Raw genomic sequence first — 21,860 nt, forward strand, 5'->3', positions numbered from 1 at the left:
TTTAGATATCATGGATGTCCTGTCCTTGGATGATACATAAATATGAGTGGTTACATTGCTCCAGCCCCACCCGTTTGACGACCCCCCCAAAAAAAATGATAAGGTACCATTTACCCATTTATTTGATTAATAGTCAATCAAATTGATAGCACATTTAGCAACACAAAGGCACATAATATACTGCATATTGGATGTTGTATAAATGAACCAGTGAGTATGTCTTTGTTACAAAAAAGTGACACTAGTGTGTCTTGCAGAAGTGTCATGTCACTCAACAATAGGCTTCAACATGAAAACGAGATTGATGTGCATCACAGTGCAAATGTATATATATTCACGTTGGCATGTGTCAAAACTCTCAAATTACATTAGGTGAAATTTGTATGCAAATCATTCATGTGATCTAACGAAGAAATTGAATTCACTGTTCAAATCAAACTTCAAATCATTTAAAAGACGTAAAAACACTGGAAGCAAGTTACTTAATGATCAGTGACAGAACATTTTAATACATTCAACCATAAAAATAAATGATAAATACCACCAGGGTGCCAATGCAGGCTGACCTAACCATGATGCCAAGTGGGGCAATTGGTAAGATGTTAATTTTACCTTTATTTAACTAGGCAAGTCAGTTAAGAACAAATTCTTATTTTCAATGACGACCTAGGAACAGTGAGTTAACTGCCTGGTCAGGGGCAGAACGACAGATTTGTACCTTGTCAGTTCTGGGATTTGAACTTGCAACCTTCCGGTTACTAGTCCAACGCTCTGACCACTAAGGCTACCCTGGCGCCCCTTGCAAGTCTTAAAATCAGTGACCGCTTGGAATCAAATATGAATTAGTATACAAGACAGCAAAAAAACGAAATAGGTGCATTTCATACAACGCAGTGCGATAATGTGAAACTCTTTTGGGAATATAATCTAACATTTAGGCAAAAGACAGAAAATCATAGCATACACAATTTGGTTTGTGTCAGTATTTAAAACAAAGAAACAGTTTCATAATATAGTATGTATATAAAATAATTTTAAAGTAACTTCACTTACAAAATGAATCAGCTCTTTGGTTACAAATATTTATTGTTTATTAGTTAAGACTTTCAACCTTCATTCAAACAGATAGTGACCTGAATGACGGTTGGGGGACGAGGCCCAGATTTTACATTCATGTATGTGAGAAGGTGAACGAGGACCGTCAGCAAAATGGGGGGTCAAACATAAATAAGTAGCTGTGAGAAGGATAATCTGATTTTTTTTTTAAATCGACAACGCTTCTCACAGAAAGTGTTGTCCACCTTGAGTCTTCTCCTCCTCGAGTTTGTGGATGAACGCACCCGGCTATGCCTTGATGGACCTTTCCAACGTCGATTGATGCTCTGCGAAGCCTGGAGGTGAATCCTGGGAATGTCGGCAAACTGAGAACAGAGAACTCCAGGTCTGGTTGGTCTGGAATCATTTGAGGATAGCCAGAGCTGCCTCTCTGATACAGGATGCAGCTTTCTCAATGTCCTCTTCAGTCTGCTCGATGGTGACCACTACCCGGATCCTGCAGACAGTGGGGCCGTCATGGCAAATGTCATCTTTCAATGCTATGATAACTTCCAATAGATATTCTACTCATTTACAACAAAAACTGCATACATAACCTTTATGTTAATATATATATTTGATAAACTTACGAAGGCGGAGGGAGAAACCGCTCCTCTTTATCCAAGTACCGAGCTAGGGTGAGTGCGATCTGTCTCTCCAAACACTGGTCAATGAAGAACAGTAGAACAATCAAACAAAACCTACACAAACAGCTCTCGGGAAAACCAAGGCCACTTGTCTAAAAGAAACTCATGGTATCCATATCTCTACAGTAGTTCCTTCATATGTAATGTAAAGTAAAAACACTCACCTAAGAGCAACACTCAAGAATCAAGGCAAACCATTTTAAATTGAAAAAAAAAAACTCAACATAGTAAAAGCCAATGTTTATCATTAAGACACTAGTGCTCGAAAATATGTCATACAAATGTAGATGTCTTACGTAATCTACGACGCTGCGAAGCATCCTCACGTCAGTGTCTCTGGATCCAGAGCTTCTCTCTAGCTGTAGGTGAAGGGCAGGGGCATAAACTTCCCCTATTACCTTCACCCCAGGAATCCTGCAATACAGAGACGACATCTACATAAGAATAGTGTAAATACAGATTTCACAGCAGAATAAGAGTCTATTTGAAAATATTTATTCACCAAATCGTACATTAATTTAAAAAAAAATCTAAACCAGATAAGTATTACAACTTTGAAAGGACTACTACTTCTTCAAACCCTTGACAAACCAAAACACCGAAATTCCCAATGTCTTACGCATATTGAATATGAAGTGCTTTCTCCCTACAGACTTCTTGGAACAGAAGAATTCTTAGCAACCCTGTGGTCATAACTCTGAACATGCTTCCCTTTTAGAGTCGCTGCAGTTTTCAGCTCTGGGAAGCTATTTACAAGGAAAGGAGGTTCTTCTCGTGCTGCTTTTCCACAGTAACACCAGTGTTCCACCCTGATGTTATACTAGGGACATGGGGTTTACATATCTACGGCTGACAATGAGGACTTGTGAAGAGCAGAATCAACAACATCTGCATCATCAAGACAGTTGCTTTGTGAGAAGGTGTCAAAGTCCACATTTAACCCTTGTTATGTAAATGACAGCTGAAAAGTACCAGTGGCCTGGCTTTGTCTCTAAGTGAGAGCAGGTCTGCCGGAGCCATGGCCCAGTGAGACATGGGTGCCAGCCCACGTAGATGGAAACAGAGGAGTCTGAGCCTTTTGGGTAAAACACTGGGGTAGATCCTGAGCCTTTTTGGGTAAAACACTGGGGTAAAACACTGGGGTAAAACACTGGGGTAAATCCTGAGCCTTTTTGGGTAAAACACTGGGGTAAAACACTGGGGTAGATCCTGAGCCTTTTGGGTAAAACACTGGGGTAGATCCTGAGCCTTTTGGGGTAAAACACTGGGGTAAACACTTTTGGGGTAAAACACTGGGGTAGATCCTGAGCCTTTTGGGGTAAAACACTGGGGTAGATCCTGAGCCTTTTGGGGTAAAACACTGGGGTAGATCCTGAGCCTTTTTTGGGGGTAAAACACTGGGGTAGACCTGCCTTTTGGGGTAAAACACTGGGGTAGATTGGGGTAAAACACTGGGGTAGATCCTGAGCCTTTTTTGGGTAAAACACTGGGGTAGATCCTGAGCCTTTTGGGGTAAAACACTGGGGTAGATCCTGAGCCTTTTGGGGTAAAACACTGGGGTAAAACACTGGGGTAGATCCTGAGCCTTTTGGGGTAAAACACTGGGGTAGATCCTGAGCCTTTTGGGGTAAAACACTGGGGGTAGATAAAACCTGAGCCTTTTGGGGTAAAACACTGGGGTAGATCCTGAGCCTTTTGGGGTAAAACACTGGGGTTTGAGCCTTTTGGGGTAAAACACTGGGGTAGATCCTGGGGCCTTTTGGGGTAAAAAAACACTTTTGGGGTAAAAAAACACTTTTGGGGTAAAACACTGGGGTAGATCCTGAGCCTTTTGGGGTAAAAAAACACTTTTGGGGTAAAACACTGGGGTAGATCCTGAGCCTTTTGGGGTAAAACACTGGGGTAGATCCTGAGCCTTTTGGGGTAAAACACTGGGGTAGATCCTGAGCCTTTTGGGGTAAAACACTGGGGTAGATCCTGAGCCTTTTGGGGTAAAACACTGGGGTAAATCCTGAGCCTTTTGGGGTAAAACACTGGGGTAAAACACCTGGGGTAGATCCTGAGCCTTTTGGGGTAAAACACTGGGGTAAATCCTGAGCCTTTTGGGTAAAACACTGGGGTAAAACCTGAGCCTTTTGGGGTAAAACCTGAGCCTTTTGGGGTAAAACCTGAGCCTTTTGGGGTAAAACACTGGGGTAAAACAAATCCTGAGCCTTTTGGGGTAAAACACTGGGGTAAAACCTGAGCCTTTTGGGGTAAAACACTGGGGTAAATCCTGAGCCTTTTGGGGTAAAACACTGGGGTAAATCCTGTATGGAAATGTTCCGATGTTCCAATCATATTGACCCCTTTGTTAACTTCCCAGTACATTGTGTCAGATATGAAATACTTACTACATCCCTATGGAACAAGACTGATTTTGTGATGTATAGCCTAGCTATGGTATAGAGACAGCCAATATAAGCAGTGGGGGGGGGGATCTGGATAAAGAGAGACATGTGAGCCTCAAAACTAGGAGGAGGTCTCCTCAGAGATATCCTATTGCCAGACGAGAGGAAGAGACGCTAAGCAGACACCATGGAACAGTCGCAGGGAGAATTCATGGAAAACAGAGACATGCGAGAGACTGCTGTTATGGTTTGGTGTATATGATTTCAAAATGTGTAATAACACATATGGATAACCCCAGGGTCCCGCACAGAGGTTGAGCGAAGAAGGTAAAAGGGGAAGGTTTTGTCAGAGCAGCGCAATGGCGTGTGGAGATCTCATTGTTAAAAGGTGTAATAAATAACTGAAAATGTCTGCGTCTCGTTTTAACTACTCCCACACCCTGCCTATATTCACTGTTTTCTTGAGTTGGGTTTCATTTCAATAAAATTGATTTATAAAGCCTTTTTTTTTTTTTTTTATTTTTTTTTACATCACCCAATGTCAAAGTGCTATACAGAAACCCAGGCTAAAACCCCAAACAGCAAGCAATGCAGAAGCATGGTGCCTAGGAAAAACTCCCTAGATAGGCAGGAACCTAGGAAGAAACCTAGAGAGGAACCAGGCTCTGAGGGGTGGCCAGTCCTCTTCTGGTTGTGCAGGGTGGAGCTTATAACAGAACATGATTGGTTTTCACTCTTTTTTTCCCCCGCAAGGACCAGTGTTAATATAATGGGAACAACCTGACTGCTAGGACATACAGTTGAAGTCAGAAGTTTACATACACTTAGGTTGGAGTCATTAAAACTCGTTTTTCAACCACTCCTCAAATTTCTTGTTAACAAACTATAGTTTTGGCAAGTCGGTTAGGACATCTACTTTGTGCATGACACGTACATTTTTCAACAATTGTTTACAGACAGATTATTTCACTGTATTTCAATTCCAGTGGGTCAGAAGTTTACATACACTAAGTTGACTGTGCCTTTAAACAGCTTGGAAAATTCCAGAAAATTATGTCATGGCTTAAGAAGCTTCTGATAGGCTAATTGACATCATTTGAGTCAATTGGAGGTGCACTTGTGGATGTATTTCAAGGCCAACTTTCAAACTCAGTGCCTCTTTGCTTGACATCATGGGAAAGTCAAAAGAAATCAGCATAGACCTCAGAAAAATAATTGTAGACCTCCACAAGTCTGGTGCAATTTTCAAACGCCTGAAGGTACCACGTTCATCTGTACAAACAATAGCACGCAAGTATAAACACCATGGAACCACACAGCCGTCATACCGCTCATGAAGGAGACGCATTTTGTCTCCTAGAGATGAACGTTCTTTGGTGCGAAAAGTGCAAATCAATCCCAGAACAACAGTAAAGGACCTTGTGAAGATGCTGGAGGAAACAGGCACAAAAGTATCTATATCCACAGTAAAACAAGTCCTATATCAACATAAGCTGAAAGGCCGCTCAGCAAGGAAGAAGCCACTGCTCCAAGACAGACATAAAAAAGCCAGATTACGGTTTGCAACTGCACATGGGGACAAAGATTGTACTTTTTGGAGAAATGTCCTCTGCTCTGATGAAATCAAAAATAGAACTGTTTGGCCATAATGACCATCATTATGTTTAGAGGAAAAAGGGGGAGACTTGCAAGCCGAAGAACACCATCCCAACCATGAAGCACGGGGGTGGCAACATCATGTTGTGGGGGTCCTTTGCTGCAGGAGGGACTGGTGCGCTTCACAAAATAGATTGCATGAGGGTGAAAAATTATGTGGATACATTGAAGCAACATCTCAAGACATCAGTCAAGAAGTTAAAGCTTGGTCGCAAATGGGTCTTCCAAATGGACAATGACCCCAAGCATACTTCCAAAGTTATGGCAAAATGGATTAAGGACAACAAAGTCAAAGTATTGGAGTGACCATCACAACGCCATGACCTCAACCTATAGGACATTTGTGGGCAGAACTGAAAAAGCGTGTGCGAGCAAGGAGGCATAGAAACCTGACTCAGTTACACCAGCTCTGTCAGGAGGAATGGGCCAAAATTCACCCAACTTATTGTGGGAAGCTTGTGGAAGGCTACCCAAAATGTTTGACCCAAGTTAAACAATTTAAAGGCAATGCTACCAAATACTAATTGAGTGCATGTAAACTTCTGACCCACTGGGAATGTGATGAAAGAAATAAAAGCGGAAATAAAATCACTATTATTCTGACATTTCACATTCTTAAAATAAAGTGGTGATCCTAACTGACCTGAGACGGGGCATTTTTACTCGGATTAAATGTCAGGAATTGTGAAAAACTGAGTTTAAATGCATTTGGCTACGGTGTATGTACACTTCAGACTTTCTGAAGTCTTGGCTGATCTCTTGATTTTCTCATGATGTCAATCAAAGGGGCTTGAAGGTAGGCCTTGAAATACATCCACAGACACACCTCCTATTTAGTCAAATTATTTTATTTTGCCTATCAGAAGCTTCTAAAGCCATGACATAATTTTCTGGAATTTTCCAAGCTGTTTAAAGGCACAGTCAACATAGTGTATGTAAACTTCTGACCCACTGGAATCATGGTACAGTGAAATAATCTGTCAGTAAACAATTGTTGGAACAATGACTTGTGTCATATACAAAGTAGATGTCCTAACAGACTTGCTAAAACTATAGTTTGTTAACAAGAAATTTGTAGAGTGGTTGAAAAACAAGTTTTAATGACTCCAACCTAAGTGTATGTAAACTTCTGACTCCAATTGTGCGCCGCCCTATGGGACTCCCAATCATGGCCGGTTGTGCTACAGCCTAGAAATGAACCAGGGTCTGTAGTGACGCCTCTAGCACTGAGATGGCAGTGCCTTAGACACTGCGCCATCTCGGGAGCCCCAATGATATCAATCACAAAATATGCATTAAGGCGGCCTGGATCTTATCATTCAATGGAAAGTTCACAAGACCATGCAACATAACAATTCCTTTCCCAGGACAAAAATCAACTTAACTTACTCTTGCAACGCTTTGTGGACGTGTTTGCACTTCTCCCTCAGGATGGTAAAAATTTCTACAACACAAGAGAAGGGGAAAAGGTTCAGTATTTTTCATTCTCAGATTGAAGCACCAGACGAGCCAAGTTCCAGCTGGCGTACAGTAATTAGTTTACCTTGGCCAGTGTGTGGCTGGCGTCTTTTCAACAGGGAGTGAGACTGGGGTCTGCTCGGCAGTGCTAAGTGCACTCGACCTCAGCTCACGCTGTGAGACACGCCTGAGTGCACACACGCACGTAAGCATACTTAGCATTCACACACACACACACACAAATGTACTGTTCAAGCACCAATCACACCTAATAACACAAACACTGAAAATAACTTTCACTAGACATAGACACTTAGAAATTGGACTGCCATTCCTAGAATCATCCTTATTGGAGAGGAAAAGCTGTCCAGGATTGTGAACAGTGCATGTGGATTGGATCAGAAACTCAAATTGATCACATGGTGTTTCACTGAAACGCTGCCAATTCAATCAGGAATAGTCAAAGTCTGGAGTCATTTGATTGGAATTTAATAAACAAATTAGTTGATAGACATTAATATCAGGGGGCAAATAATTGTTCTAAGTGTAAGATATGGTGTGTGTGTTTGGAAGAATCCTTGTTGCGAGTGTATGTGTGTGTCTGTCTCTCGTTCATCTACCTGGGTCTTCCTCCATGATGTTAAGGGCCTCTATGGCTGCAGCAGCCAGCATGGGGGGCAGGGAGGCAGAGAAACAGTACCCCTGGCCTGACAGACGCTGAGAAACACAACACATCAGACCTGGGAAACACAGAGAAACAGTACCCCTGGCCTGACAAATTCTCTTGTTTGCTCGGAACCAATAGTTACAAAAGTGCAAACTCTAAATTGAATCAAGTGCCTGAAATACTTATCCTATACTATGACTTGTCCGTTACCTAAACACCCATATAAAAGCAGTCAGCATTCAAAAGTCAGTATTCACACCTGTACAGCTGACGTCAGACCTGTACAGCTGACGTCAGACCTGTACAGCTGACGTCAGACCTGTACAGCTGACGTCAGACCTGTACAGCTGACGTCAGACCTGTACAGCTGACGTCAGACCTGTACAGCTGACGTCAGACCTGTACAGCTGACGTCAGACCTGTACAGCTGACGTCAGACCTGTACAGCTGACGTCAGACCTGTACAGCTGACGTCAGACCTGTACAGCTGACGTCAGACCTGTACAGCTGACGTCAGACATAATTTCCTCTTTCAAAGTAGAGCTTTACATGTTACAGCTGTTTTTAGAAAAACAACTGATCATTGAAAGCATGTTCGCTTTGTGCGTGTGCGTGTATGTTTGCGTGTGTGTGTGTGTGTGTGTGTAAACTGCTTATGGGAATTGCTCCAAGTGTGTGTCCTTTGGAAATAACAAGACAGTTTAGGGAGCAAAACCAGTTTACACAGTGGGCCTCCAAGACTATGACTGGGAAATACTGCACTCCTATCTGTAAAAAGCCCATTATCAATACCTGATGGTCTATGACGAACGACCTTCCACAGCAGAAGCCGCCGATGGAAGCCACAGCGTTCTCCATGTTGGCACTAATGAGGTCAATATCGTCAATCTGAAAATGACAAATAGGAACCAAATGGAGGGTAGTGAGATCCACCACACAGAACCCAGGGTCATGTTCACTAGGGCACACAATCAAAGACGTTTCGCAACAGAAATTGGAAGCAAGCGTTTCCAATTGTCCAGGTAGTCCCTCCCTGTTTCAGTCAGTTGTCTTCCGTTTGTTGTCTAATGAACATGAACCAGATTTAATCCATCCTATGGGGTTGGCTGTGTGGCGTACTACTCACGTTGACCCCAAAGTGTTCCGTAACCCCTCTGCCATGTTCTCCCAGCACCCCGAACGACATACTCTCCTCCAGGAAGATGCGGACCTTGTACTTGTACTTCAGCTTCACCTGGTGGCCAATAGAAATATGAGATGGAAGGTGGAACATACCAAACACTATATTCTGTTGTAACGTGCTAGAAACTTGTCCCATAGAGTGAAAGTGGAAAAAAGGGTGAGCGCTCATTTATATAGCTGCAGTTGATACTTTGATCAAAATACTGTATAATATGAACCAGGAATCCAAGTACCATCATTACAAAGTACCACATGACACACAGCTCTATGGGAATCAACAATCGGTGTGCTCAAACTGATCAGTAAAAAAAAAAAGGTCAACCATCTTGGGATATAATGGAACCGTATTGGGTCACTCACCAGGTCTGGAAGGGGACAAACATCTGCAGTGTTTATATACAGCCCCTCCACTATGATGAACCTCCTGGTCACTCTGGCCTTCCGAGGATTCTACAGCAATAGAACAAGATGGGTTTGATAAGTGTGACTTTCAAAATGGCCTCCACACACGTACAGGTCAACTGGATGGTGTTGAAACAAAAATGGTGGCAGCCCTCACACAGATTGCATCCCAATAAACCCCCCAGAGTGCACTTGTGAGCTTTCCTTCATGGATTTGAGAGGAAATTACTAGTATATGCCTACACCAATCAAATGCTTTTAAATGTGGGGACTAGTGACGAAGCACAAGCGTCAGTAAGGAGATATTATTGAGACTCAACATCCCAATTCTTCACCCTTCGTCTGAAGTGGGCACTTCCCGTCATGAATTGAACTGTTGGAAACTCCCATCAGGCAGAACTTACACCATTCCTATACTTTTAAATCCATGCCAGGGGGAAAAGCTCAATTGCATTTCCTTGATTCCTTGCGTCCCCTCTCCAAGCTTCCTTCTCAAAACACAATGGACGAGGTCAGAGATCCCTCCCCTGGGTTTTAAGAAGGAGGTGGGGAGAGAGGATGCAAGAAAATTCAATTGAGATACTCCCACTGAGTATGTAAGTGCACACTTATGGGAAAAAAAAAAAAAAGTGCAGAGAATCAGGATGAAGAGATTGGTCAAGTGGATGGTGTTGACAAAATGGTGGCAGGCCTGCTTTGACTAACCCTCTGATCCTCGATCTCCTGCTCTTTGAGCAGTCTCTCCAGATCTTCCATGTCGTTGTGTTTGAAGTACTTGATGAAACTGCGGGAGGCTTGGAGACCCTTTTGTATGGAGAAACAAGCCGCCTCATCCCTGGAAAGATTGAAATAAATATGGATTCAAAATGCTTGTTGGAGACTAAATTCAAGTAGGACTAGTTGGTGTGTTGAACCAATGGGTGGGGTGAGAGAGAAACTTACACAAACACTATGTCTCCTCTCTTGGAGTAGGCAGGTATAGCACTAGCTATCGTTGCAAAGCCATAGGAATAGATGATGGCCTCCTCTGTTTTCATGAACTTGGCCAAACGATCCTCTAACTCCAAGTGGACATCTGGAATGATCCCCCCCAAAAATGTCAGAGTTATGGAGACAAATGGAACAATAAAAAATAAATAAATGTTTTAAAAAGACCGACATGGATGTACATGTACAGACTGACAACCCTTCAGTCTACATTTGTACATGTTGACACATAGGGACATTTTGTAAGATCTGAAATACACAAGAGGATAACAGCTGCAAATCGAATTTTATTTTGTCACGAGTCAAATAAAACAGGTACAGTGAAATGCTTACTTACAAGCCCTTAACCAAAAATATTTAATAAATAAACTAAAATGTAAAAACATAAAAGACCAGCAAAATAATAACGAGGCTATATGGGGGGGGACTGGTACCAAGTCAATGTGCAGGGGTACAGGTTAGATGAGGTAATATGTACAGTACCAGTCAAAACACACCTACTCATTCCATGTTTTTTTTTTTTCACACTGTAGAATAATAGAAGACATCAAAACTACATGGACTCATGTAGTACACCCCCCAAAAAAAAAAAAAAGTTATATTTAATCATTTTTGCCATTCTGTGGGAGAAGTGCAAACACGTCCACAAAGCATTGCAAGAGTAAGTTAAGTTGATTTTGTCCTGGTGAAGGAATTGTTATGTTGCATGGTCTTGTGAACTTTCCATTGAACGATATGATCCAGGTCCTTCTTAATGCATATTTTGTGATTGATATCATTGGGGCTCCCGAGTAGCGAAGCGGTTTAAGGCACTGAATCTCAGTGCTAGAGGCGTCACTACAGGCCCTGGTTCAAAATATATTTTATATTTGAGATTCTTCAAAGTAGCCACCCTTTGCACACTCTTGGCATTCTCTCAACCAGCTTCATAGAGGTAGTCACCTGGAATGCATTTCAATTAACAGGTGTAATTTGTTAAAAGTTTATTTGTGGAATTTCTTTCCTTCTTAATGCGTTTGAGACAATCAGTTGTGTTATGACAAGGTAGGGGTGGTATATAGAAGATAGCCCTATTTGGTAAAATACCAAGTCCATATTATGGCAAGAACAGCTCAAATAAGCAAAGAGAAATGACAGTCCCATCAACCTGGAACATTTCAAAAACTTTGAAAGTTTCTTCAAGTGCAGTCGCAAAACCCATCAAGCGTTATGATGAAACTGACTCTCATGAGGACCGTCACAGGAAAGGAAGACCGAGTTACCTCTACTGCAGAGTATGAGTTCATTAGAGTTACCGGCCTCAGAAATTGCAGCATAAAATAAATACTTCAGATATAAATACTTTTTAAAATACTTTAATTGTCTTACAATTAAGACACATTAACTGTTCAGAGGAGACTGCGTGAATCAGGCCTTCTTGGTCAAATTGCTGCAAATAAACCACTACTAAAGGACACCAATAAGAAGACTTGCATGGGCCAAAAAATGAGCAATGGACATTAGACCGGTGGAAATCTGTCCTTTGGTCTGATGAGTCCAAATTTGAGATTTTTGATTGTCAACACAGTCTTTGAGACGCAGTGTAGGTGAACGGATGATCTCCGCATGTGAGGTTACCACAATGAAGCATGGAGGAGGTGTGATGGTGCTTTGCTGGTGCCCCTGACTTATTTAGAATTCAAGGCACACTTAACCAGCATGGCTACCACAGCATTCAGCAGCGATACACCATTCCATATGGTTTGCGCGTAGTGGGTCTATCATTTGTTTTTCAACAGGGCAATGATCCAACACACCTCCAGGCTGTGTAAGGGCTATTTGACCAAGAAGGAGAGTGATGGAGTGCTGCATCAGATGACCTGGCCTCCACAATCACCCGACCTCAACCCAATTGAGATGGTTTGGGATGAGTTGGGATAATTTGGACCGCAGAGTGAAGGAAAAGCAGCCAACTAGTGTTCAGCATGTGGGAACTCCATCAAGACTGTAGGAAAAGCAAAGCATTCCTCATGAAGCTGGTTGAGAGAATACCAAGTGTGCAAAGCTGTCATCAAGGTAAAGGGTGGCTACTTTGAAGAATCTCAAATATGAAGATTTTTTAAATGTATTTGTTTAACACTTTTTTTGGTAACCACATGATTCCATGTGTTATTTCATAGCTATTTCATTGTTTCATAATGTAGAAAATAGTAAAAATAGAGAGAAACCCTGGAATGAATAGCTGTGTCCTGGTACTGTACATTTAGGTAGGGGTAAAGTGACTATGCATAGATATTAAACAGAGATTAGCAGCAGTGTAAAAATATGCAAATAGTCCAGGTAGCCATTTGATTAGTTGTTCAGCAGTCTTATGGCCTGGGGGTAGAAGCTGTTAAGCCTTTTGGACCTAGACGTGGCGCTCCGGTACCGCTTGCCATGCGGTAGCAGAGAGAACAGTCTATGACTAGGGTGGAGTCCTTGACAATTTTTAGGGCTTTCCTCAGACACCGTCTGGTATAGAGGTCCTGGATGGCAGGAAGCTTAACCCAGTGATGTACTGGGCCGTAAGCATTACCCTCTGTAGCTCCTTGCGGTGATGCAACCAGTCAGGATGCTCTCAATGGTGCAGCTGTAGAACTTTGAGGATCTGAGGACCCATGCCAAATCTTTTCACTACTGTCTTGGTGTGTTTGGACCATGTTTGTTAGTGATGTGGACACCAAGGAACTTAAAGCTCTCAACCTGCTCCACTACAGCCCCGTCGACAAGAATGGGGGTGTGCTGGGCCCTCCTTTTCATGTAGTCCACGATCATCTCCTTTGTCTAGATCACATTGAGGGAGACACTGCCAGGTCTCTGACCTCCTGCCTATAGGCCGTCTCATCGCTGTCGGTGATCAGGCCTATCCCCGTTGTGTCTTCGACAAACTTAATGGTGTTGGAGTCGTGCTTGGCTACGCAGTCATGGGTGAACAGGAAGTGCCTAAGCAAACACCCCTGAGGGGGCCCCCATGTTGAGGCTCAGCGTGGCAGAGGTGTTGTTGCCTACCCTTACCACCTGGGGGCTGCCCATCAGGAAGTCCAGGATCCAGTTGCAGATCGAGGTGTTCAGTCCCAGGGTCCTTAGCTTAGTGATGAGCTTTGAGGGCACAATGGTGTTGAACGCTGAGCTGTAGTCAATGAACAGCATTCTCACGTAGGTGTTATTTTTGTCCAGGTGGCAAAGGGCAGTGTTGAGTGCAAGAGCTTGTGTCATCTGTGGATCTGTTGGGGTGGTATGCAAATTGGAGTGGGTCTAGGGTTTCCGGGATAATGGTGTTTATGTGAGCCATGACCAGCCTTTCAAAGCACTTCATGGCTACCGACGTGAGTGCTACCGGTCGGTAGTCACTTAGGCAGGATAGCTTGGTGTTGTTGGGCTCAGGGAATATGGTGGTCTGCTTGAAACATGTTGGTAGTACAGACTCATGTCAGGGATAGGTTGAAAATGTCAGTGAAGACACTTGCCAGTTGGTCAGCGCATGCTAGGATTACACATCCTGGTAATCCATCTGGCCCTGCGGCCTTGTTAATGTTGACCTGTTTAAAGGCCTTACTCACATCGGCTACGGCGAGCGTAATCACACAATCATCCAGAACAGCTGCCGCTCTCATGCATGCTTCAGTGTTGCTTGCCTCAAAGCGTGCATAGAAGTAATTTAGCTCATATGGTAGGCTTGTGTCACTGGGCAGCTCACGGCTGGGCTTCTCTTTGTAGTCCGTAATAGTTTGCAAACCCAAACGACGAGCGTCGGAGACGGTGTAGTAGGATTCAATCTTAGTCCTCTATTGACACTTTGTCTGTTTGATGGCTCATCTGAGGGCATAGCGGGATTTCTTATAGGCGTCCAGATTAGAGTCCCATTCCTTGAAAGTGGCAGCTCTAACCTTTAGCTCCGTAGTATTGAGCGAGTCACTGCTACTTCCTGCTTTAGTTTTTGCTAGTAGGCAGCAATCAGTAGGATAGAATTATGGTCAGATTTGCCAAATGGAGAGAGAGCTTTTTATGCATCTCTGTGTGTGCAGTAAAGGTGGTCTAGAGTTTGCACATGTAACATGCCGGTAGAAATGAGGTAAAACGGATTTAAGTTTCCCTGCATTAAAGTCCCTGGCCACTAGGGGCGCAACATCTGGATGAGCATTTTCTTGTTTGCTTATGGCTTTATACAGCTCGTTGAGTGCGGTCTTTGTGACCGCATCGGTTTGTGGTGGTAAATAGACAACTACGAAAAATAGATGAAAACTCTATTGGTAAATAGTGTGGCCTGGTCCTTTATCTGGAGTAAATCCTTTGAATACGACTTAAAGAAATCTTTGTCCAGTTCGAGGTGAGTAATCGCTGTTCTGATATCCAGAAGCTCTTTTCGGTCATAAGAGATGGTGGCAGGAACATTATGGACAAAATAAGTTAAAAACAAGGTGAAACACCTCCCACAAAACACCACAATTGGTAAGAAGCCCGTAAAAAAAAGCAGCTATCTCCTCCGGTTCTCAGAGCATGATTTTTCTTTAGAGCAACTCACCAAAGGTTCCATAGAAACCTCTTGGACCACAGGTACCAACACCATACCTCCTGAGAGAAGTCAAGGCCTTTTGCTGTCAGGGAAAGAGGGGAAATAGAGCAATTGATATTCATTGAAATGCTTTTCTCCTCCTACAAATATGCATTGCCGCTATAGGCATGTGTGGTGATGGTATGTTTAGAAAGACTAAACAAAACAAATAGATGGGTCAGCTGACAATGTCACAAAAACGATGCGCACCCTTCAAATGGGGCAGAAGTACGTGAGTTGTTGAGTTGCCAGATGGAGACCAACAATGACAAGAAACAGCCATGTGGGGAATCATTAGTGACTCGTTTCAGCTAGTTTCTTGTTCTTGATACCATGTCTTGTTTTGACTGATTTCATGTCAATTGCTAATATGGCAAAAATATTTGCTAGCTAACGAACCAACAACTTTAACAACGTATTTGAGAGACAAGTGCTCATTGTGCAAATGTATTTATGTTTTCAATAAACATTGGGATGGAGAATAAATATAGTTTACATGTTGTCAACATTCTAAACCAACTGTCTGTTTTGCCCCATAGTTGTGCATGTGTGTGTTGCTAAACAACCAACATGTCTATAGGGTTAAGCACAAGAGATAAACCATTTGTTGTCAACATAGGCTACTAGTGCCCATTGGGGTACTTGGCATATGGACAATTAATATGGGAACACGGGCTGTTTCATCATTTGTCGTGTAAAAACATAGACTTAATGGTCAAATGATTAATAGTCCAGATCGGTTGAACCGAGGCAGGCAGAGTAAAATGTAATTTGGAGTACAGTAACCTAAATAGGTTGAGAACCAGTGCAATAAGCCATGATTACTGAATGATTGTTTGTTTTAGTTTCAGTGTTCATCTCCACAAAAGTATTTTGCTCATGTCTTTAGCATTGTACTGTGCCAACAGTTAATCAAAATGTAATCAAAAATGCCTAATATCTTAGAAAATAAACAAAAAAAAGGTATGCTTCTACTTAAAAATAGTACAGACCTTCACTCGCTCGTTGTCAAGGAAACCCAAGAAGTTAAATGAAGCAAAGTTGATGCACTCTTTTCCATTTACAATGATTTTGTGGCTTGGTGGGCTGTAAAAGAAAACACCTGCTATTAGCTAAATACAACACAAGGTTCACTTGATGTTAGAATGAAGTGAGGTAGACAGCTAGACCGACCAGGGTACTGTTCAGTAGGCAGAAAACTGTTTTGAAACCATGTACAACATTAACTTGTTCAACAAGACCACATATTGTAGTTTTTGCTACGGTGTGCCTTACTGAACAGGACCCAGGTATTTGACAGTACTGTGTAAAGCAAGCTAGATTTGCCTACTCGGAAAGATGTTACAGCATAGGCTGTGAGATCATTCACTGCACTTCAAAAACAAGTCAATAAAGCATCATTAGCTTACCCAGTGACGATGTCATAATTGAGGGAAGGATGGTCTTTGGACATCGGAGGGACAAGGGGTTCTGGTTGCCATTCTTCAATTAAGTCCTCCTTTTCCTGTTATAGACCAACACTACGGAGTTAACACATTGTGCCAGAAACAGTTGCACGCAGAATGTCCATCCAGAGTGTCCAATGCACTCACAGGTGGGTGAAACCATTTTTCTCTACCTTCTCTGTGAGGTCTGAACGCTCCTGTAGTTTGTACGTCTTTGAAAACAGCAGTCTGATGATCCACAATATGAGGATCCCCTCCAGGACCAGATGGTAGGCAGGTGCCTGGGGAGAGAAATGGGTCAAATCTTATTTGTCACGTGTAGAATACAACAGGTAGACCTTACCGTGAAATGCTTACTTACAAGCCCTTAAACAACAATTCAGTTCAAGAGTTAAAAACATATTTACTAAATATACAAAATAACAACGTTATATACATACGGGGGTACCGGTACCAAGTAAATGTGCAGGATTATAGGTTAGTCGAGGTAATTTGTACATGTAGGTAGGGATAAAGTGACTATGCATAGATAACAAATAGTGATTAGTAGCATTGTCAATGTAAATAGTCAGGGTGGCCAGTTGATTTGTTCAGCAGTCTTATGGCTTGGGGGTAGAAGCTGTTAAGGAGCCTTTTGGACCTAGACTTGGTGCGCCGGTACCGCTTGCCGTGCGGTAGCAGAGAGAACAGTCTATGACTAGGGTGGAGTCCTTGACAATTTTTAGGTCCTTCCTCTGACACCGCCCCGTCGATGAGAATGGAGGCCTGTACGGACCTCCTTTTCCTGTAGTTCATGATCAGTTCCTTTGTCTTGCTCACATTGATGGAGCGGTTGTTGTCCTGGCACCACACTGGCAGGTCTCTGACCTCCTCCTTATAGGCCGTCTCATCGTTGTCGTTGATCAGGCCTACCAACGTTGTGTTGTCAGCAAACTTAATGATGGTGTTGGAGCCATGACTGGCCATGCAGTCGTGGGTGAACAAGGAGTACAGAAGGGTACTAAGCACGCACCCCTAAGTGGCCCTGTGTTGAGGATCAGCGTGGCAGATGTGTTGTTGCCTACCCTTACCACCTGGGGGCTGCCCATCAGAAAGTCCAGGATCCAGTTGCAGATCGAGGTGTTCAGTCCCAGGGTCCTTAGCTTAGTGATGAGCTTTGTGGAGATAATGGTGTTGAACGCTGAGCTGTAGTCAATGAACAGCATTCTCACGTAGGTGTTCCTTTTGTCCAGGTGGGAAAGGGCAGTGTGGAGTGGAATTGAGATTGTATCATCTGTGGATCTGTTGAGGCGGTATGCAAATTGGAGTGGGTTTAGAGTTTCTGGGATGTTGGTTTTGATGTGAGCCATGACCAGCCTTTCAAAACACTTAATTTCTAACGACGTGAGTGTTACGGGGCGGTAGTCATTTAGGCAGGTTCCCTTCTCTTTCCTGGGCACATGGACTATGGTGGTCTGCTTGAAGCATGTAGGTATTACAGACTCGGTCAGGAAGAGGTTGAAAATGTCAGTGAAGACACTTGATAGTGGGTCCGCACATGAATACACATCCTGGCAATCTGCTAAGAATACACATCCTGGCAATCTGCTAAGAATACACATCCTGGCAATCTGCTCAGAATACACATCCTGGCAACCTGCTCAGAATACACATCCTGGCAATCTGCTCAGAATACACATCCTGGCAATCTGCTCAGAATACACATCCTGGCAATCTGCTCAGAATACACATCCTGGCAATCTGCTAAGAATACACATCCTGGCAATCTGCTAAGAATACACATCCTGGCAATCTGCTAAGAATACACATCCTGGCAATCTGCTAAGAATACACATCCTGGCAATCTGCTAAGAATACACATCCTGGTAACATCCTAAGAATATAATCTGCTCTGAATATACATCCTGGTAATGCCCTGCATCCTGGTAATTATACATCCTATCTGCCCTAATCCATCCTGGCAATCTGCTGAATACCATCCTAGTCTTGATTATACATCCTAGAATGTCTGACAGTCTTGTGAATGTTGACCTGTTTAAAAGGTCTTGCCGACATTGGCTACGGCAAGCGTGATCACACAGTCACCCGGAACAGCTGGCGAGCTCCTTGAAAGCGGCAGCTCTGGCTAGCTCCCATGGGGGAGCGGTAATCGTGCTTACCAACGCTAGAATCATTACAGTATCTTAGGTACTTCCCCTCTCCCAAACCATGTAAAGCAGTTGTTGACAAGTGTACTCTCAAGTAAAAGTGGTCCAACTAATTTTACTTGGAAAATTGAACTCAATCCCGCAATAGGTCTACTGTTGTTCCATTTTAACTAAGAGCCATTGCTGACATGTCCCAAAAAATGACAAGCACAGATGCCTGTACTTGTTAGGTTAGCCCATGATCATGAGTGAGTTCCATTACACACGTTTTGTTAAGAGCCCTGACACTCGGTTTGAACATTAACACCGGTTTTGGAAGCATAAGGACCTTCTCTTTCAAATGAGTGTTGAAACAATATTTTAATTGATACATGCCTTTTTAGGGTTAGGGTTTCCACACTGACAATATTTTCATGTTACAGCACTTGTTTATAAAAAACAGATGGAAGACAGAGTGGACTACCTGTGCTAATTAGCCATCTGCATCTTCGAACACCTGTGTGTAAACGGAAGACAGACGCCACAAACTGAAAAATAATGTCCGCTGCAACTGTTAAAACAGTACACAGTAAGAGTGTATTTTGCATTTGTGAAATTATTTTTGATGTGACATGAAAGTAGAATTATGATAGATTTATGTTTCTAAAACCGTACCGCAGCTGAGACTCGATTCACGTTTATGTTAAATATTTGTCTGTTTTGACTTCGAACCAATTCGCCTTTAAAACAGAACATGTACGGTCCTTGGACTATAAGAGTAATTTTTGGCTCCTTTCGTCCATAATTGGGCTACTGTCAAGGAAATAACATCACTTACTCAACAAACAATATATCTAACAAAATGTGGCTCCATTTCACGGGGTATTGATCAGCAATGCTAAAGTTAACTGTCAAGATAATAGATCTCAAATCATAAGATATCTGGTAATCAATGAAGTTGGAACAAACTCAACCCAAAAACTATCAAAATATGCCCTCGACGTGGAACAGGTGAAATAAAAAGAAATACGTGTGTGTTTCGAAATTAAGATAATGGCAAATGTATGTAGTGTAAAGTTCTGTTATAAAATCATCACAGCCCACCTTCATATTTATCTCACTACGATTGGCTCATACTACAAAATCGAACGACGCACCTCTGACACGAAAGACTATTGGCTACAATATTCTGTCAATCATACCAGGTAACAATATGAAGTACACTTCCTGAAAAACCGGAGTGTTCTGTCGTTTCTCTCTTTTTACATAGTTTAACTCACAAACAACATATGAGACAGTTTTTTGTAACTGAACAGAATACATCTACAACTTCAAATAAAAAAAAGTATTTAAATAAAGACAAATTACCTCGTAGAGTGCTTGTACCATCTCCACTAACACCCACTGCTGCCCCGACGCCATCTTGGTTACCTGATCACATGGTCAACGTCATCGTCCGTAAAATGAAGGGTGCGTTCGTAAATTCACTCTGGTTATCTACTCCAATTAATTAACGAAAACGCAACACCGGTTGAATATAACGATGTCAGTAAACGTCGCAAAATTGTTGCCAGCAGCACAGTTAGTCACCAACCCAATAGAACACATGAAAACAGCCTAACCAGCTCTGCTAATACGAATCAAATGGTGGTGTTCTCTCATTTGTGTCTGGAAGTAGTTAGCCAACTTTAAACAGTAAGTTTGGGTGCTTGACTGCCGTTGTAAGGTCAGAACGCTCGCATCAACCCTACTCCTTGGCCATAGCATCCAGTGTGCGCTCTGGACGGTCCTCTGAATTTGCGAACGGACAATCTGACAACGCTCTGAATTTAAGAACGACCAGACCATCCTCTAGCACTCCAGAGTGAATTTACGAACACACCCGAAGATGCGCAAGGCCTCTAGCGAATGCGCATTTAGGGCTGCGCCCCTTTCCGGGCCATGGCTTGAAGGGTTTGCGCTTTTCTCAAATGATCGTCAAAAGTTTAAATCTCCGGGGTGAACTATAATAATTCAAAAGATTAGAAATCTTTAAAAGGCAAAAGGTACAAGACTGTACATACCAGAATTAGGGGGCAAACAAACTGCTCATCCCATACAATGGCGCGGTCTGTATCGCCCAATCATTGAGCAGATTACAAGTGACGTGACCTGTTAGCGACACGTAAAGGCATGTTTGCAAACAGAGCCCCGTGTTTCAATAAATACCTTGATTACTTAAAAAATAATAATATTTTTTTTTTTAAACAGATCACATGAGTTGTATCTTATCTGTGATTGGACGATACAGACAGTGAGGCTCATGGTTAGAGTAGGTTTTTGGTGCTATTTGAAACAGAATCTGACACTAAAAACACGATTTCGCTACGTTTTTACTTTCTGGAACGTTCAATTGAACGGAAACGACGCTGTACTGAACGACCAGTTGAAAAATGGGGAGGGGTTGGGGAACGCTGTCAGCATGGCCACTGCCTTTTGACAACGTCACTCAATTGCTTAAAGCTACACCCATCAAACGGTGACACACATCAAATCAAATTGTATTAGTCACATACACATATTTAGAAGATGTTATTACGGGTGTAGCAAAATGCTTGTGTTCCTAGCTCCAACAGTGCAGTAATATCTAAAAATTCACAACAATATACACACATCTAAATGTAGAATAATGGACTTATGAAATCTATAAATATTAGGACGGGAAATGTCAGAGTGGCGTTGACTAAAATAGATTAGAAGTCTGTTCAAAAGTCTACCTCAAAAGTCTGTTCAAGAAGGTATTGGGGAAACATGTCGTTCAGTACAAACCGTTCTGCGACATAGCAAATGTTCAATCGAACTGAATGAACAGGTTTCCATACAACCTTTTTATTGGGGTGAAGTATCCAGGGGTGTAACTTTCACTGGGTATAGTGCAATGTGATACAAAAAGCAGCAATGGTGTGGTTTTTGACCATGCGGACGCCTCCGAACGGCTGGGTAGGCTGCTTGGAGTGTTCAGTCAGCTGGATTTAGCACTGCTCAGACACCACAGAGTGGGCTTACAGGCTGTGTGAAGGCAAAGCTTCTTGGAAGGCTGGCAAAACCAGCAAGGAAGAGTTGAGCATAGTTCAGTGTGTATGTTTGCGCTCTTTCACCGAGTTTTGAAAAGCAAGCAGAGCAGAAACTGGCTACTCTTTAGTTGACTGATGTAACTGCTGTTTAACTTAACAGAAAAAAACGAAACTAGTGTTTG

At 42.6% G+C, this 21,860-nt stretch overlaps 1 protein-coding gene across 1 annotated transcript; it reads right to left on the reverse strand.

Moving 5' to 3' along the window:
* Positions 1–104: 104 nt before the first annotated feature.
* sptlc1 (serine palmitoyltransferase, long chain base subunit 1) lies at positions 105–20,737 on the reverse strand. Its single transcript, XM_024381470.2, has 16 exons — positions 20,689–20,737; positions 19,994–20,056; positions 16,673–16,780; positions 16,464–16,558; positions 16,047–16,140; positions 15,025–15,097; positions 10,440–10,572; positions 10,203–10,332; positions 9,456–9,545; positions 9,040–9,147; positions 8,706–8,801; positions 7,867–7,963; positions 7,178–7,232; positions 2,039–2,156; positions 1,686–1,759; positions 105–1,552 (listed from the first exon to the last, which is right to left on the reverse strand). Exons 2-16 carry the CDS (start codon positions 20,045–20,047, stop codon positions 1,459–1,461), a joined length of 1,419 nt encoding a protein of 472 aa, XP_024237238.1. The 5' UTR covers positions 20,048–20,056; positions 20,689–20,737; the 3' UTR covers positions 105–1,458.
* Between the last annotated feature and the right edge of the window lie 1,123 nt (positions 20,738–21,860).

This window comes from Oncorhynchus tshawytscha, linkage group LG20, assembly GCF_018296145.1.
Source record: "Oncorhynchus tshawytscha isolate Ot180627B linkage group LG20, Otsh_v2.0, whole genome shotgun sequence".
NCBI classification, from domain to species: Eukaryota; Metazoa; Chordata; class Actinopteri; order Salmoniformes; family Salmonidae; genus Oncorhynchus; species Oncorhynchus tshawytscha.